At 34.1% G+C, this 18,513-nt stretch overlaps 2 protein-coding genes across 2 annotated transcripts; one reads left to right on the top strand and one right to left on the bottom strand.

Moving 5' to 3' along the window:
• Positions 1 to 1,062: 1,062 nt before the first annotated feature.
• Positions 1,063 to 9,402, bottom strand: LOC146957961 (phosphoenolpyruvate carboxylase 4-like). The gene is made up of 20 exons (XM_085739623.1): positions 9,198 to 9,402; positions 8,781 to 8,944; positions 8,291 to 8,405; positions 7,972 to 8,049; positions 7,793 to 7,861; positions 7,587 to 7,665; positions 7,390 to 7,466; positions 7,209 to 7,304; positions 6,802 to 6,940; positions 6,269 to 6,373; positions 5,945 to 5,997; positions 5,602 to 5,868; positions 4,874 to 4,999; positions 4,695 to 4,796; positions 4,478 to 4,624; positions 3,654 to 3,752; positions 3,464 to 3,552; positions 2,932 to 3,058; positions 2,637 to 2,843; positions 1,063 to 2,103 (listed from the first exon to the last, which is right to left on the bottom strand). The coding sequence occupies exons 1-20, from the start codon at positions 9,351 to 9,353 to the stop codon at positions 1,279 to 1,281; spliced, it is 3,120 nt and encodes a 1,039-aa protein (XP_085595749.1). The 5' UTR covers positions 9,354 to 9,402; the 3' UTR covers positions 1,063 to 1,278.
• Positions 9,403 to 14,877: 5,475 nt separating this feature from the next.
• On the top strand, positions 14,878 to 18,192 carry LOC146957960 (putative isoaspartyl peptidase/L-asparaginase 2). The gene is made up of 4 exons (XM_085729054.1): positions 14,878 to 15,039; positions 17,176 to 17,409; positions 17,513 to 17,599; positions 17,713 to 18,192. The coding sequence occupies exons 1-4, from the start codon at positions 14,878 to 14,880 to the stop codon at positions 18,190 to 18,192; spliced, it is 963 nt and encodes a 320-aa protein (XP_085585180.1).
• Positions 18,193 to 18,513: the final 321 nt, after the last annotated feature.

Genomic DNA, 18,513 nt, shown 5'->3' with positions numbered 1-18,513 from the left:
TCCAACATTATTAAAAAGTGATAACAAGTTATTTTTGCATGTCAAAAAAAAAGAAGTTATTTTTGCATGTTTTCACATACATTTTAAAACCAATTCAACAATACAAAACATATATAACAAATTGTAGCGGAATTTAGATCTGCTACATTGTAGCCAGTGTTGCACACGATGCAACGAGTTCAAATTAAGAATGAGATCTAAATACATGCAACTACAAATCAAACAATCCATGCAACTAGAAATTAACAGTTTCAAATTATGTTTTGTACCAAATATAATTCATAATGATTTATAGATCTTATCTCATTATCCCCTCCCAAATCTCAAATGTCTCATTACCAATTTTCTATTGAATTTGACTCCTTTGAAATGAGAATAACAAATATTATAGTTTTATTCACTTATGGCTTGTTATTATGTACATATGATATAATATCTTATTTTAAGATGATAGAATATGAAAATAGGTATAAAACTAAAAAATGTGGGTACTCTAATTTCGTGTGCTTTTTTTTGTGTGAAAAAAAAATAAGTAGGTGTCTTTAAGGATATAATTACACGAGCTTGTCCCTCAAAAAAAAAACCAAGTTATATTTCTTTCTCAATAATGAATTTTTGAGTTTATTCATTTTTCATACAATGGCTGTTTTCACAATAACTTTAAAAATGTCTTTTTATGTTCTGAAGTTTATGTATTTGTCATTACATTCATGTAGTTGTATCATATTTATCATACTTTTCAGGATTGCAGCTTGCGAAAGAGATGTAGAAGATTACTTTTGGAAATTTGTCTGCAGATTTTTGGATTTCAAATCTTCAAGAATGGTTAATAAGTAACATGAGAGAAAGCCATTTTGGCCAGGATAGGGACTGTGGTCTTGTGTATTTGGCTTGATTGTTGATGGGATTCGAGGGAACGATTTCATTTTTTCTCTTGTTACTCCGAGTGCGCAATTGATAGTGACCCGGGTGAGGAAGAAACAAACATTCTCAATAAATTAAGCTTTTCCTATATTTGATTGCCCGAACAATTTCTCATGTTCATGCAAATTAACAAACAAGTTCACAAGATGTTAATTTATTGAGAACTTACCAGATTGCAGGAAAAGCTTAATTGTACATAACATTCTAATATTATAATGCATCTCCTATGTACAAAACAAACCATTCACCATAATGGCTAATACCAATCTTTACTGAACAAACCTAACATAAAACAAACTATTCATCATTAGTACTTAAAGTTGTGTCCATTATTATAGTTGTTCAGAAGCAGCGTTAACCGGTATTCCTCATCCCAGCAGCAATCCCATTTACGGTGATAAGCAAAGCATCTCTGAGTTTAAGGTTGTCGTCATCACGCCTCAACCTCTTCAGAATCTCCACCTGCAACAGGTTCATGGGATTGAGAAATGGAAGTCTATTCTCAACCAACCTCCTCAAGCTCCTATTATTCTGCTGAAGTTTCTCATGCCCACTAATCACGAGCACAAACTTTTCAGCTGTCAGGAGCTCGTTTCTTAGCTCACGTCCGAGTTCTTGCCTCTCCTCTGACACAAGGGCTTCATCATAGTACTTGGCTATAGTAGTGTCTGCTTTCCCTAACACCATCTCAATAAGGTCTATTGTACTTTGAAAGAAAGGCCATTCTTTGTACATTGCTTTTAGTTCTTCGCTATGACCTTTCTCACAAGCACCTTTCAAACCTGCTCCAACTCCGAGCCAAGCTGGAAGAACAAATCTGGTTTGAGTCCAAGCAAATACCCAGGGAATAGCACGAAGGTTTCCAATTCCCTTTGTGTTCTTCCTTCTTGCAGGGCGACTACCTATGTTCAGGAAGCCAAGCTCTGCTTCAGGCGTGGCTTCGTGGAAGTAAGAAAGGAACTCTGGATTTTCGTAGACTACATTGCGGTAACACTTGCAGCTGATATCTGAGATTTCTTCCATGAGACTACGCCAATTTTCATCTCGGGGTGGGAGAGGTGGACGAAGGGTTGCAAGTAATACAGCAGTTGTGTATATTTCAAGTTGTCTAACAGCTATCTGTGGCAACCCAAACTTAGCCTCTACCATTTCTCCCTGCTCGGTAGACCGAAGTGTTCCCTGCAATACACCGTGGGAAACATAAATTTTTGCTTTCAAATGTTTTATTCAGAAACGAGCTGTCAGCGGTAAAACTTGTTCCTTAAGACTGGTCATAAGACTCATAGCATGATCTAAAATCAAATTCATAGTTGAGGATTTAATTTGATTATCAGGTAAATAATACTAAATAACAAAGATTAGATGATATACTAGCCTAAAAGTTCTTAAGATTATTGAATGTTCTCCAAAATTCAACCAAAACAGTTTCATGGTTAAACAAATCAAAGTCAAACAACGTAAACATGTATCATTACTCTATCAGTCCAATATTCCAAATGTTTGTCACTTATTTACGATCCAAGGAATCAAGTCCTAGAAGTTGAAACCATTAACACACCAACCTCTCATGTGGGATGCTGGATACATACCATACCATTGATGTACCAAAAAAATTACAGCCACCATCGCCTCATACCATTAAGTTTCAAGCAGGTTATTTTTTTTAAAAAAAAAAAAAAAATGGCAACAATAAAGTTAAATGCATAACCTACCATCACAGACCCAGGTGGTTGGGACTGAATAGCCAGATATGTAGGGCCACCGCCTCGACCAATACTGCCTCCACGGCCATGGAACAGTGTAACTTTAATACCATAATCATTGCAAGCAGCTACAACATCCTCCTGAGCTTTGTAAAGTTCCCAAGCAGCAGTGAAGCGGCCAGCATCTTTACCAGAATCAGAATATCCAACCATAACCTGCATATACAAATTTATAATACTATAACATGAATTTCACATGATAGCCATAACATAAAATTAAATGAATCTCGGATCAAAAAAGCACCTCTTGATGTCCATTGTGGTTCTTAATGACGTGCTCGCGGTACCAGTCTATTGATAAAAGTTTCCGGATAACTGAACCAGCACCTCTTAGGTCCTTCACGGTTTCAAATAGAGGGACAACCCGCAACCTAATGTAAACATGTCATAAGATTCAAATTTTCACAATACAGATATAGGGCCTGTTTGGATTGGCTTATTTTGTGGGACTCTTTGATAATAAAAAAAATTAAAACAGCTTATGACAATTTTCATAAGCTGTTTTTAACTTGTTTTCATAAGTTCTCCAATATGACTTATAAAACAACTTATAGCATATACAAAAACAATTTAACATTATTTTATCTTTTGATATAAAAATAGCCTATGCAAGCTTATACATAAGCCCTTGTCATAATAAGTGTTGGTGCTATAAACTGCAAATAAGCTATTTATCAAAACAGGCCCTATGGGCAAGTAACTTTTTGATCAGCAACTTTTTTTTATCTTAAGCACCATTTTGATCAGACTAATTGAAAGAAAGGGTTCCTACTTACGTTCCACCAGGACATGCTCTTCCCAATTCTCCAATAGCAGCAAGCCGTGCATCCTTCTGTAAAAGCTCTACTGCAAGGACATCACTTGCCTGATAAACAAGCAAAAGTCCATATTATTAGTGTGACTATGGAACAACAATTGATATAGCACAAATTGTAGTCATAATTTCAAGGTGGCAATTATTCATACACTCGAGGCCATAGATATCACATAGGCTCCTAGAAAATCACTCCCTAGTTCAGCAGCGATTCGGAATGTATCCAAGACTTCTTTAACATCAGCAGGAACCTAATAAAATCAAGATACCAATCATAAATTGCCACGAACGTTGAAATGATCACAAGTAGTTGAGCTACTGATTACATTAGATCACCGAGAGTGAAACAAGTACAATAAATTTTTATCTAGCAATCAGTTGTCTCAATATCATGAGACTATTAAGAAGTGAATGGAATGAATAAGCAACCATAGATAAAAAAAAAAAAAAAAAAATAATAATTCTCTACAGAATTTATTCGTTCACTCAGGCAACAAAAGTAATTCCTCTGCATTTCCAGAAACAAGTTTTAGCTTTTCAATATAACTGGACATCAAAATTAGATATGTGTGGCATAATTAGAAGTTGATATAAATATACATCTATTCTAAGCAAAAATATAAAAAGGATTGGAATGATGCAGCAGATCAAGGTTTCTTTAAACAATAAACATCCATTTTGGTAAACTAATTCCAAAAAGAAAGTCTCATTAATTCTCTGATAATAAATACACCAAAATGGTCTATCAATGTTTGTTCACTTCAAATCAGTCTATCATCGTCAATTTTCACAGCAAATAGATTCTCCATATGACATCAAAATTGGACATATTTATCATATTTATCATTAAAAGATGGAATTGATGTCAACTTCTTTCCTTTTCAAAATAGACTCGTATGCTTTCCTAACACAAGATATACAGCTAACAGCTTATTAAAAAGTTGCTTAGTATACTAAAAACTTTTAACTGTCTCACCTCCATACTAACAGGAACTAGTGGCCTCTTTCCTTTCAGCTCTCTTGTTAAGAAGTCCAATTTCTTTTCTTCATCCCATTCACTATAAGTACCCATATCCAAATATGTTGTAACTGCATCAAGTGTTTCAGCATGTCTCCCAGATTCCTGTAATGCAGCTAGTTTCAGGTCATAATTGATTACTCAAGCAACGATAAACATGAAATATAAATCGTACCTGGCGTAAATCAAGCTTCATTAAAACCATTCCAAAGGTTGCAACTCTACGAATGAGATCAGCAAGTCGACCATCAGCTAGCACCCCAGACCCACATGATTGCTGAAGACATGGAGAGTTAAATAGCAATTGTGGAGTGTGAACAAACCTTTCATGAAAGAGAGGGAAGGAAAGAGTACCAGAGATTCATAACAGAGGAGCAGAGGTTCCAAAAGCTGGTCAGCTGTTTCATAATAATCCAAAGGATCATAGTCACATGCAACATCCTCAAGAAGAAGTTCTAACCGTCTATGGCTTCTCTCAAGCTGAAACAAAAAATGCATGCATTTATTATAATGGTGATTTTAATTACAAATTGCTAGCTGCTATCTTAAAACAGAAAATATGTGATTTTGTATCCAGTAGATATTCTGATAATGCATATAATTAACGTAATAATATGTACATCTATAGCTAAATTGAAAACAGCCTCCTGTGTAAAAAACAGGGTAAGGCTGCGTACAATACACCAATAATGGTGGGACCCCTTCCCGGACCCTGCGTGTGCGGGAGCTTTAAGTGCACCGGGTTGCCCTTTTTTTATAGTTAAATTGAAAAGATGGATAGATGTAGATTATTGGTGAATACTTTTGATATATATAGTCTCGCATCCAGTCTCAATCAGAAAATTATGTAGTCTGTTATTCTATCTATTTTCAAACTAGTGTTCACTGCAAATCATTTGAAGCATTTACGGAAGATGTAGAAATGCAAGGAACTTATCAAGTGCGTACAGCCGAAAATGCCAAGAAACCAATAACATGCAAGTATAATTTATTACTCTCATGCAAACAGCAGATATTCGATGACAGCATTGAAAACAGTCACTTTTTAAGTACTAATCACCGGAATCAATCTGAAGCAATACCTTATCCTTTACATTTCCCAGGACAACTCTATAAGGAGCAATTCCAGCAAGTTGAGGGAGCTGTGGCTCTAAAAGCTTCTGAAAACTGGACTTTCCTGTCTGGGATTCTGTAAATTTCCTCTGAGAAAGCGGTTGACTAGAGTTGTAAGAGGGAGAAGATGGAATTGAAGATGAAGAACCATTGGAATTTTCTGAACTTGTTACTGATACTTTAAGACTGGGATTGCCAGTTCTGAGTGTAGTTGGACTTGGAGAAATACCACCGTCCTATTAATTAAGAAAATATACATTATATAGCATGCTAGGAGAATTCAGAACTGCCACAAACACTGAATTGATCTACCTTGTGATCAGGTCCTGGGATGTCTAGTCTAGGATGCTGCGATTCACCATTTTCTACATGAAAAAGATAATGAATTAAAAATCCCCTCATCATTCCTCGTGCATGACAAAATAGAATTTATATTAAGGATTGTAGTGATTCCTAATAATTATTTCTCGTGCAATCAGAAAGGGGAATTATTCAACAGATCATTTGAGTGTCGGACGAACAACAGAAAGTCAAAAATATCTGAGGTTCTTGAAAACAAAAACATTTAAATCAAAGAGATATGGTATGCTGATGCTCAAATAACTAGACAGAAATAATTAAAAGTATTATGTGTACCAGCAAAAGAGGGTAAATGAGCTCTAGCTGGAAGCTGTGTTGGAAGTGACTGACTTCTATTCGTGGACTGATTCCAACTCTCATGGCGATTCTCGTCTTTAGCTTCTGTCAAGAAAGAAGTGACCATCAACTCTTAGATGTGGCTAATAAGATCATCAAACATAATTAGAAAATACTCCGAGGAAACATTCACAAAGCCAGTTGAAGTCAATCTTATGTCATCAAATTAGACAAGAAGTGATAACAGATTAAATGTAAATGAATCCCTCTCCATTCTTAATTCCAATTTTTTGTGCTAATACTTTAGAAGAAAGATGTGAGGTAAAATGTCGCTCATATGATATCTAACAAATCGAAGTAACAAGATTGAATTGGACTAATATTGAAAGCTATCAAATCTTCATGTGCATAACGAATCTGTGTTACTTTCAACGAACAGCATTTGGGAGTCACATGATAGAAGACAAAAGGTGAATGCTAAGTCCCTTGGCACTAGGAAGAATCTCGCCAAAAGTAAAATTCAACAGACAAACCTTCTAGAATTTCATGTGCTAGTCTTGACAACGTATCACTGCACCGATTCATAGATAGCTCAAATCTGAGGCTATCCACTTCCCGAATATAGAGGTCAATAGCCATCCATCTAGATAGAAGTGAAACAGCTTTTGTGACCTGAGGAACAAACAGAAAAACATTTACTCAACCCAAAGTTGAACAAAATATTTGGCAGATTTGATGATATTATTCAAGTACAGGCAACAAAACTAAACAAATCAAACAGAAAAGAATGTATTGCCACCCCCATAACAAAACTACGAAAGAAAATTATAACTTAAACATTGACATAACAATAGGTAGCTCACTTTCCCTCAGTTACTAGTATTCATAAAAAGCAAAATCGCTGATAGTGAGCACTTGGATGGATGTTAAAAAAGCTCACCTTTGCGGTAACGTTTGGATTTCCATCTCTATCACCTCCCATCCAAGTTCCAAACTTTATGGGAGTGCAAGTCAGTGGAAGTGGCTTTCCAGTATGCTGCAAAATGGATAGATTGTATGACAAAAAAAAAAAAATTATAAAAAAATTACAGCTAATTGACCAAGAATTCAAGATGATAGACCTTCTTTAAAGCATTGCTGACACGTCGTAAATAATGAGGAACAGCTTTCCAGAGTGACTGCTCCACTATATTCAAACCTGTGAGAAATACAAATAAAACGAACAGTTCTTAATCTTACACGCCAAATTATTATTACTTTCTTTTAATGTGAACCAGAAGACCTGACATATACAATACTTGATACTCAAGCAACTTACCAGCTCTAGCTTCATCAACTGGAGTGGGTTTTTGGCGCCTAAGCTCATCTGTCTGCCATATTGAAGTTATCTCTCTCACCTACCAAATCATGATGACATATGAAAATACGGCATACATATTTCCACTTAATAGTTAAACAGATAAATTCTCATCCTCTCACAATACAGTGATTTTTTAGAGTGAAAATACAATAAAGAAGTAATACCAGATCCTCAATCAGCATTTCTCGATCTTCAGGGCTAAGATCAGGTCGATCGTTATAATCCAAAAGATGCTACATGTTGAAGAGTCAAAGTAGTTAGAGACAAATATTTATACTATCTTTGAATTTGAAAACTTCATTCCATTGAATTTTTTAATGGCCAAACAAAGTAAAATACTCACAGCAATCCGAATGTGTTTGTATTGCAGTGTTCGTCGATTAATTTGCGTGGGATGAGCTGTAAGAACAATCTCAACCTCCTGAAGCAACAAAAATAAAAAAATGTAAAACAAACTGGTTAACTGATTGAAACACCAGCGGTATAGACATTACATTCCATTCCAAATAAACAAGAAAAACATTAAGGATTGAAAAGAATCAAAACATAGCATTTCACAATTTCCAAAAAAATGCAAGGAAAAAGCTTTATAGTGACGTGCAATGGAAGATCATTTTCTACCATACATATGTAGATAGACATGAAAAGAACAAAAAATGGACCTGTTTGCAGACTGTGTTGTAAAGATCATCCGGGGAAACTCCACCCTGCACAAGCTGGTTAAACACATCATCACAAGATTTTGAAATTTGTGCCATATTCCCTCCTTTACGAACCCTGTGAACACGTAATTTCTGTTAGTGATTACCATTACCCTATGTAGGCCCTGTTTGGATAAACAGCTTAATTAGCTGCTTATAGCATAAGGACTTATCATGATATACACTTATCTATAAGATTTTTATATAACAAAAGACAAAATAAAGCTACAAGTTTTTTTCATGAGCTATCTTGGAGAGCATATGAAAATAAGCCGAAAATAAAAACAGCTGGTGAGCATGTCATAATTTACTTTCATAAGTTCTCATAACCGGTCACACAAGTGCTTATGTTACTAGATAAGCTCGAATAAGCCAATCCAAAACTGAAATTTGGAAAGTACTATTAATTACCAACAAATAATCAGAGTTAGTGTAGCCGTAGATTATTTACCTATGGTGAGTTTCAGCTATACCCATCATAGTAAGATAATGACTGAAAGCACGAGCAAGAGTGAAAGCTTCTTCTAATGACATCTTTGACAACTCTGAAGCTAACTGCTTCTCAAGTAACTCAGCCATGTTCACTATACCTGCTTGCCTCATATTACATGCACTCTGCCAAAAACAAAAATAGGAACATCATTCACTATTACTCACTTCTGATCAAAGGTGTGTCCGGTGTCTGTGTCAGTGCTTCATAGATTTTCACATTCAGCAAGGGGGAAAAAGCAAAACCCCATAAAAGGAAACAGAGCAAAAATCACATAAAAGTAATGAATATTGAAAACAATGAAACCCCATGAAAAGTAAAAAAGTGGGGTATGAAGAAAAAGTGGAAAGTTTGAGTTTTTAAGAAAAAGTTAGTTACTTGAGCAAGGACACGAATTCTTTCGAGTTTGTCAACAAAGGTGGTACCAACTTCACGGTGAAGAATGTCGTTGAGAAGATTACCAAGCAACCTACAATCATCATCGAAGCTCTGGAACGAGATTTCTTCAGCAATATCATCTGTAGTGTCTGTCATTGTGTGAACAAGAACACTGAGCAAGCAACAACAGTGTAATGAAGCGAAACACAAAGAAACAAACGATGATTGTGTTGTAGAGCCAAAAAAAAAAAATGATTGTCAAACAAAGAAGCGACACGTGGCTACTATATTTTGTAGTGTTTTGTGTCTATCTTAGTGCAGCAGTGTTGTGGTGTGGAAAAAGGGAAGTTTGGTGCAACGATTATTTATGACCTCGGAACTAACTATCTATCATATTCATCATGTGATTCCAAGGAAAGGACCTTTGATTAATTGATTCTAAGTATATTCCATTTTGGGGTCCAATTCATGGTGGGATATACTTTACTCAATTTAAGTGGTCCATCTTTTTACACAACTTTTTTTCAAGTAAATTCATCCTATCCTATTATTAAAAGTTAAAATTAATAGAGCAATATAGTAATACAAACATAATTGATTCACAAGTTGACACCAAATCTCAACCTTCAATTTAGTTTGATCTTACGGTTGAAATTAATTCACTCAAACACTACCATGCTGCCCTCTCTCCGGATATGTTTCTTGCTTCTTTCTGAAATTCCCCATTGCCCTAGTGCCTCTGTTTTTAACGGTGAAGAATTGACTTCACCTCTCATGACATATTCCTCAATACAATTTCTCTCTCTTTGATTTGTGCTCTCTCCATTACTCTTGGCATGGCCTTGCTCTTATAAACATATTATTGGTATAACAAACGACATAAATATTATTGTTTCTATTTCATGGATTCCTCCTAGATCTAGTTTTATTTTGATTATGAATTTTGCAGATGCCGCAGATTTAGATTTTTGCCATGATTGAATAATTAAAATATTAGCTTCAATTGGACCTATTACTTTTCTGAATTATTAAAAACAATTGCTTATCTTAAAGCACACCTTGATCTATAAAATCAATTTTGTGGTTTACGATAGAAAACCCATAAAAGAAATCGGGTGAAGATCCTCGCCATTTCCTAAATAAAATGGAAATGTCAATTACTATAGTTTTGAAGTAAATATATGATATAAATGTACACATTTCAAGAATTGAAGACATTAATTGCACATTTATACACCAAAACTTTGGTAATAGAACAAATGGAGAGAACTTGAAATGGAGAGGATCTTCACCCAAAATTTTGTATATAAAAACCCTTTATATTGAATTGAATTGGATTGGTAGCCAATCTTAGTGTATGAATCACTATAGTTGTCGTGTGTGAATAAGGAGGCGATTGTAAAGCTGAGATTAGAGAGAAGACACGTGCTTCAATGGAATTTCTAAAGGAAGCAAGCAACATACAATCATACATATCGGGAGAGAGGTACACGGTGAGACTTTAAGTGAATTAATTTCAACCTTTTGATCGAACTTAATTGAAGGTTGAGATTTGGTGTCAATGAATCCGTTTGATATTTGAACTCTTGATTCACATAGTAAGATATTTGAACTCTTTAAACAAGTGATAAGAAGTTTGATATTTGACTATTGTTTATCGAGAAATTCGGTTGAAAAGGAATAACTTATTTTGTTTATTCTACATGCCTTAAAATCTCATCGTTTGCAAAAGTCTAATAAATTGATTCTTGTTTATTGTATATGCCAGAGGTGAAAGCGTGCTCGCCAAGGTTATTATGAATTGAATGAATGTAGTTCAATCATTCCGCAACGAGGAGATTACAAAGTTCTATTTATACATAAGAGGTGTATTATGCTAAGCTACGATGCAACTAACTGCATCTAATAATTGTAACTGACAATTTTGGTAGATAGTTTTGCGGTGTAAGTAAACAAGTTAACTAGATAATTTTACTTTACTCTCTTCATAATGCAATATCCCTCATAAATTGTATGTTGGTAGATGACATTGACAATAGTTTGAACATTCTAGCTTCTCCCTCATGATGTGACAATCTATTTCTAAGTGTTTGGTTATTTCATGAAAGACATGGTTAGCATCAATATGAATAACACTTTGATTGTCACTGTACAAGACTGTTAGCTTGGTATTTTTGACAGGAGAATTTCTCCAAACAATTCCCCTGTCAAAAACAAACAAACAATTTTTAGCAAATGGCGTTAACCCATTTGAAAAAATAGAGTAAAAAGCAAAAGCTAGACCGTTAACCCATATGAAGAAGTTAGTAAAAAAAAAATTCCATGTTCAGATTTTTACAAATTATTTCTAAGGTTAATTATGTTTTAGGTCCCTATAAATAGGCGCGTTTCCAACATTAGTCCCTACTTAAATTTTATTAAATTTTAAAAAATAACGTTCTTAACACGTCTACAAAAAATTGTTAAAAAACTTAAGAGTTTAAACATAAATTAAACAAATTTGAATTGAGCAGCGACTAATACTGAGTGCATAGTATTTTTGTAAGGACTACAACAACTATTAAAATTAAGTAAGGACTAAACTTAAAATGCCTCAATTTTATAGGGACTAAAAACATATTTAACCTAACAAAAAAAAAGTCAGATGTGGCATCCACGTGTGCTTCACAGTTTGCTCAATCAACAACAATTAACAGCGAGGAGCTATTTTGCTAACGGAAAAAAACGTTGGGGACCAAAAATTTAATAAAATTTAAGTAGGGACTAATGTTGGAAACGCGCCTATTTATAGGGACCTAAAACATAATTAACCCTTATTTCTATTAAATCGGTAAAAAATTATTTATACTATAAGCAGCTGCGTATATTTTTTTTTTCTTCTTTCTGCATTGTAATAGTCATATTTATTTATTTTGCATGTAGACGACCACTATAAATTTTCACTGACAAATCGAAAAATTCTGGATTCGAATTCAAAAAACTACGAAATATTCTTGAAAAAAAAAAACATATGAAATATATCCAATCGCAAGGTTTCGACATTACCGGCTGCGTTAGGTATTACTCCCTCCGTCTCACAATAATTGTCTCTTTACCCATTTTTCTTTTTCTCAAAATAATTGTCACTTTAGAATATCAATGCAACATTTATTATTATTTTTCCATTATTATACCTTTATCTATTGAATTACATCCAACTTAACTACTCCACTAACTACAATTAATAAGGGTGTTTTAGTAAATGATACTAATTTTACCATCAAAATCAACACAAATAATCATTTCCTTAATAATCGTGCATAAACATTAAACGACTATTATTCAAAGAAGGAGGGAGTACAAATTTCATCGTTCATATCCCCTAGCTAAAAAGATTCAACGTAACACAATATATATTTCTTCCAAAAATAAACATGAAATTTTATAAAAAAAAATAATTGAGTATTTTTTTTTTTTAGGAAAGGGGATAACTGTAGAGACTGCGAAATCTTTTTTTTTTTGGTAGGGTTACAAAGTAACGAAAAGAAAAAAAGAAAAAAAAAGAAAAAAAAAAACTAAAGGAAACTTAAGTTCCTAGCTTGTCTCTCAAGAGGAGAGACTCCATGTCTGGTGGGGGACGATCCCAGTTAACAGTAGAAGTCGAATGATAGGCTTCTTTAGCCATGAAATCTGCACACATTTTGCTCACGCAAAATATGCACCAAAGTATAGTTCTCTTCTTGTTGTAAGGCATCGGAGATATGGAGAATGGTTGAAGCATGAACATGTAAGTTATGACTACCGGAACCAATGAAGATCTTCACAGCTTCCAAGCAATCACTTTCACAAATCACATTTGTGTAACCTCGATTATGACAAATGTCAATTCCTATTTGTATAGCACGCAACTCAGCCAAGAGAGCATCCCCACCAACCTCATAATGGAAAAATCCAGCGATCCATTCACCCTCGTGGTTTCGGATGACACCACCAGCGCCAAGGCACAAAGAGTCTTCCAGGAAACTACCATCTACATTAAGCTTAAACGTTCCCTCAGGAGGTGAAGTCCAATGAGCCAATAGACGTGAAGATGATATATTATTGCCATTGTGCGGGTAGTAAGTAATGCAATTGTCGTGTAAGAGAAATGTTTTTCTCACCACCTCATGTATTTTCCAATGTTGGTGTTCAAAAATCATGTTGTTTCTCCAACACCACACTTGCCATAAACCTGCGATGAAAAGGGTTGAGGTAGCACCACAAGCCATATCATCATGAATCCAAACTATGACATCTGTTTGAAGGAAAAAATTTGAGTGAAGGCTCATTCCCAGACGAAGCCATAACTCTTTAGAATAAGGGCATTCACGTAAACAATGAAAGAGGTCTTCCATAGGTGATGAGCAACGGGTGCAGTTGGGGGAAGCTGCCATGTTGCAATAATGCCGACGGGCATTTGTAGGGAGGGCATTATGGTAACAAAGCCAGATAAAGTGTTGTAGCTTTGCTGGGACTTTAAGTTTCCAAATCCAATTAATGTTGCAATTAACATCCCAGGTTCTCTTTTGTTGGAGAAGTCAATGATACCCACTTGAGCAAGAATAAACACCTTGTTTTGAATGTTGCCAAGTCCACTCATCTGGAAGCCTCACGTCCAGTCTTGCAGGAGCATGTATCTGGTGTAGATAGTCACGAACTTCATGAGGAAGCATTGTACTAAGACTATGAAAGTCCCATCTACCATCAATGTATAAATCCCGTAAGCACAGTTTTGTATCACTAATGTGAACGAATGGGACAAGTTGGCAGAGAGGTCCCAACTTAGTCCAATCCATGTACCACAAAGACGAACCACCGGCTCCTGCTCGAAATCTATACTCTTCCGCAAAAGTATCAATTACAATACATACAAAAAAAGAAAATATGTTCCCAAAAAAAGAAGAAGAAGAATATTTACAATACTGTACTCTAATAAAATTATTTCAAAATTTTGCGAAAAATAAATTATTTCAAAATTATTGATTTTTTCGTGAGATATGTGGATGCTAATATACATCCTTATTACTTCTATCTTTTAGATGGATGTAAATCAATCATCTTCTATAATTAATTTACTGTTTTCACACTAAAAAACATATTTGACATTCTGATTGCTCTAAATTGAGTCACCTATTTGTTTAGAGCGTAGAATGATATTAAAGGAACATCATAATAAATCACCTATTTGTTTAAATATCAATTTTTTATTTTTTTTATTCACTTTACACTTTAGTTTAATGGATCCAAATTCCTAAAAAAACTATTATGATTTCTTATGTTTTTGTTGACAATCTTCTTTCAAATAGATATACGGGTCTTGTTTTTTATTTTTAAAAGGACGGGTCGCAACATAAAAAAAAAAGTATACAAAAAAAGATAAGCTATCATATAATATAGGTTTTTTATTTTTTATTTTAAGAATCATATAATATAGTTTTTTGTCAAAAATAATATAGGTTTATTCCCTAAAAAAAAGGTTATAAAACGTGTCGAAATATTTTCAGAATATGAAATAATTTTATTTCTATAATGAAGATTATACGCTTACAAATTACAACTCCAAAAATATCTATAAAGCACCGACCAAACTCTTTGTGGTCTCATCACACTCACTCTCTTACAAACAAAGAAAGAAAGCAAAATAAAACCTAGGGCAGAGAAAATGGTTGGTTGGGCTATTGCTGTGCATGGTGGCGCAGGTGTGGATCCTAATCTCCCACCACAACGCCAGGAAGAAGCCAAACAACTTCTTACTCATTGTCTTAATATTGGCATATCTGCTCTCTGTTCCAATGGTTCTGCTGTCGATGTCGTTGAACTTGTTGTATGTTTTCTCATCCAATCTCTCTCACCTTAACGAACTTGTATCGTGATGACGTGATTAAAACTTGTATCATGATTAATTTTGCATATAAGCATATATAATCATATTATATGTATGAATATTTGTTGATGTTTAGTGATGACTAATCTTTCTACCATATTGAAATAATTTTATACATGCTTGGCTAAAAATATATTCATGTACGTATATATGAACGTACCGAAAAACATTAAACCTTCACGTTGTTTTTGTTTGTACTAGTTATAGGGTTTTGCTTACTATTTTTTAAGGTCGCCAAACTCTGGTGTTAACACTTTTAAACTCAGTATTACAATTTTAGGTCGCAAAAAAAAAAAAAAAACAAATTAACTCTTATGTATACTATATTTTTGATAAACTCTTACAAAAAAATTTAAGCAAAAGATGGAGTGCATAAGAGTCGTGTGCTGCAACACTCTATTCATATGTTAATAAAAGCAATAGAAAGAAAAAAAAAAAGTGTGAAAAGAGGGGAGTCATAAATTAAAAGTTTGGATATTATTACATGACCGTCTTTCAACTTTTTATAACGTGATTCAGAGGAATGTCGTGTGGAAGGATATATCATAAATTTGTTTTTTTTATTGTGTAAGTTATGTTATGGTAAGATGTTTTGCCGTGGCTAGACATTAGTTGTGCTTTGTTGAAAACAACTCTAGTCATGTTACTTAGTTTTTCAACTCAATTTATGGATGAGTTACTTGGGAATTGTTTGAAAGCGCCGTAATCAAGGGAGTCAATGGGGTGAGGTGGGGATGAGGAGCACTTTACTGCCATCAAATTGTTCCTCATCCTCGCAGATTCCGATGATCCCCGCGGAGCTTCTTCAACATGAAAAAATAATTAATAAATTTCTATTATTTTTAATCAATTTAGTTGGTAAATAAAATTAAAATTTAACTATAAAAATATAATATTAAGACATTATATTATAGTAAACATTATGTTTAAAAATTTGACTTCTTAGGAAAAAATATTATACATAAAAGAGTTTTCTACACATTATGTGTGAAAAGACAAATAAATATAACATATGAATTCTCAAACACGGTGGTCCTCGCGAGGATCCTATTTATGGACGAAATTGGCATTATTCTAGTAATCAAGTTATTTTTGATAATCAAGACAGTCTTAAAGGTTCTCTTGTTGATTTGCCGAAGTTTTTGGTTTGGTCTTGGACTAAAACTGAAGTTATAAGGGTTCATCCTACAATTTATATAGCTTTTGGTTTGGTCTTGGATTAAAACTAAAGATAAGGGTTTATCCTACAATTTATATCAATGGAGTATTGAACCCCTTATATGCTTAGTTTGCTATTGGATTAAAACTAAAGATAAGGGTTTATTCTACAATTTATATCAATGGAGTACTAAACCGCTTATATGTTTAGGTGCGACTCCTCTTAGAAATTGATTTTTGTTGGCTTGGTAGCGCCGTTATGTTTAAGCGCTTTTGTTTTTTGACTTGTGTGTCATTTCAATTTTAACACTTCTTTTACTTTGATTGTTCTATTTAATATATTTCTTTTTCGGCCTCTTAAAAGTAAACTCGATAAATAATCTCTCAACTATACTAGAAGTTTACGAGCATACGATTCTACATTGTTTGATATTATCTCACTTGATTATTTAAGTTAATATTAATATTTGATATCTCACTTAGTTATTTAATAAAATTTTAATTTGATATTTTTTTGATATCTAGCTTAATTAGTTATTTATGTGTTAATCACTTATTTGATATATTATTCTTCAAATTAAATGATAAATATTTGTCTATTTAAAAACATTTTGCTTTAATATGAAGATAAAATGTTAAATTATTATTTAATGGTATTATATTTTCTTGATATGTCATTCACAGGCTAATTTAATATTAGGTAAACTCACACTTTTAATTTTACGAGTCCGGTATCTGAATTCTACATAGGTTCAATGATTTTACCTAGAACATTGAGTTTGACAACATTGTTTGTAATAATATGCATCAAACTTATTTCTATAATTGTAGATTATTAATTAATTTAATATAAATATAATAAATCCATGAATAACAATAACATGTATTTAATGATTTTGGGGTCTCTTTTTTTGACAGGTGAGAGAACTGGAAACAAATCCTCTGTTCAATTCTGGGCGTGGATCTGCTTTGACAGCAAAAGGAACAGCCGAAATGGAGGCTAGCGTCATGGATGGTACAAAGAGAAGATGTGGTGCTGTTTCTGGTGTTACCACCGTGAAAAATCCTGTCTCACTTGCTCGCCTTGTCATGGAAAAGTCCCCTCATTCATACCTAGGCTTCTCTGGGGCAGAAGAATTTGCGAGGGAACAGGTTCGTATAAATTATATCAACAATTGGATGTATAAATGCATACTTCTTTGGAGTAGTAGCCATTTTGGTCCTTGAATGTGTAACAAGTAATTGTTTTTGCTAGGGTGTGGATATTGAGGAGAATGAATACTTCATCACTCCTGATAATGTTGGTATGCTGAAACTTGCAAAGGAAGCAAACACAATTCTGGTAAGATTTTTCAAATTGATGCAATAAATACGTATGCATTTTTACCACAGTAAGTAAACTGTGGATTAAGTGATTTTGATTAATGAATGTGTTTGATGGACAATGATTTGCAGTTTGATTATCGAATTCCAACAGCTGAAAACGAAAAGAGTCCACTACAAATGAATGGGCTGCCACTAAGCGCTTATTCTCCAGAGACCGTCGGGTGTGTTGTGGTGGACAGTGAAGGAAGGTGTGCTGCTGCAACATCGACCGGAGGACTAATGAACAAAATGAATGGTCGAATTGGTGACTCACCTATCATAGGCGCTGGAACGTACGCATGTGAAGTGTGTGGAGTCTCTTGCACTGGTGAAGGGGAGGCTATCATACGTGGCACTCTTGCGCGTGAGGTGGCTGCAGTTATGGAGTACAAAGGTTTTGGCCTTCAAGAGGCCGTGGACTTCGTTATCGAACATCGTCTTGATGAAGGGTTTGCTGGTCTTATTGCTGTGTCTAGCAAGGGTGAAGTGGCTTATGGATTTAATTGTAATGGAATGTTTAGAGGTGTTGCTACTGAGGATGGGCTCAAGGAGGTGGGAATATGGAAATGATAGTAATAATAATACTTATTATAAATACTGCCTTTGCAACTCTTTCTTTTAATGGGGTTTTGAGGCTTAATTTTGGTTAATTAGTAGTAGTCATTTGGGTTTTAGATGGAACTTTTATTCTATTTACTACTCTTAGAATGCTACTTAGTTTTGTTTTTTTTCTTCTTAAGAATTGAAGTTGTTACTTATTTTTGTTGCTATTTACTACTCTTAGAATGCTACTCTTCCATATCCATCCCATGACTCTAATCATGATCACAATCCTCATTGATTTTATCATTACTTTTTGAGTCTATGCATGTATGCTGATTTTGCATACTA

This window comes from Medicago sativa, chromosome 1 (genome assembly GCF_051527215.1).
Source record: "Medicago sativa cultivar Bolivia chromosome 1, Bolivia_mono, whole genome shotgun sequence".
Taxonomy (NCBI): Eukaryota; Viridiplantae; Streptophyta; class Magnoliopsida; order Fabales; family Fabaceae; genus Medicago; species Medicago sativa.
Note: the sequence above shows the minus strand (reverse complement) of the source record. Positions and strands in the feature narration are given on the sequence as shown.

Coding starts and splice junctions, on each gene's coding strand:
- LOC146957961 (XM_085739623.1), bottom strand. CDS start 9,353: ATGACAGACACTACAGATGATATTGCTGAAGAAATCTCGTTCCAGAGC. Junction 7,862..7,971: donor ACAAACACATTCGGATTGCT/GTGAGTATTTTA, acceptor TTCAACATGTAG/CATCTTTTGGATTATAACGA. Junction 3,059..3,463: donor AGAGCATGTCCTGGTGGAAC/GTAAGTAGGAAC, acceptor TGTTTACATTAG/GTTGCGGGTTGTCCCTCTAT.
- LOC146957960 (XM_085729054.1), top strand. CDS start 14,878: ATGGTTGGTTGGGCTATTGCTGTGCATGGTGGCGCAGGTGTGGATCCT. Junction 15,040..17,175: donor TCGATGTCGTTGAACTTGTT/GTATGTTTTCTC, acceptor TTTTTTTGACAG/GTGAGAGAACTGGAAACAAA. Junction 17,600..17,712: donor AGGAAGCAAACACAATTCTG/GTAAGATTTTTC, acceptor AATGATTTGCAG/TTTGATTATCGAATTCCAAC.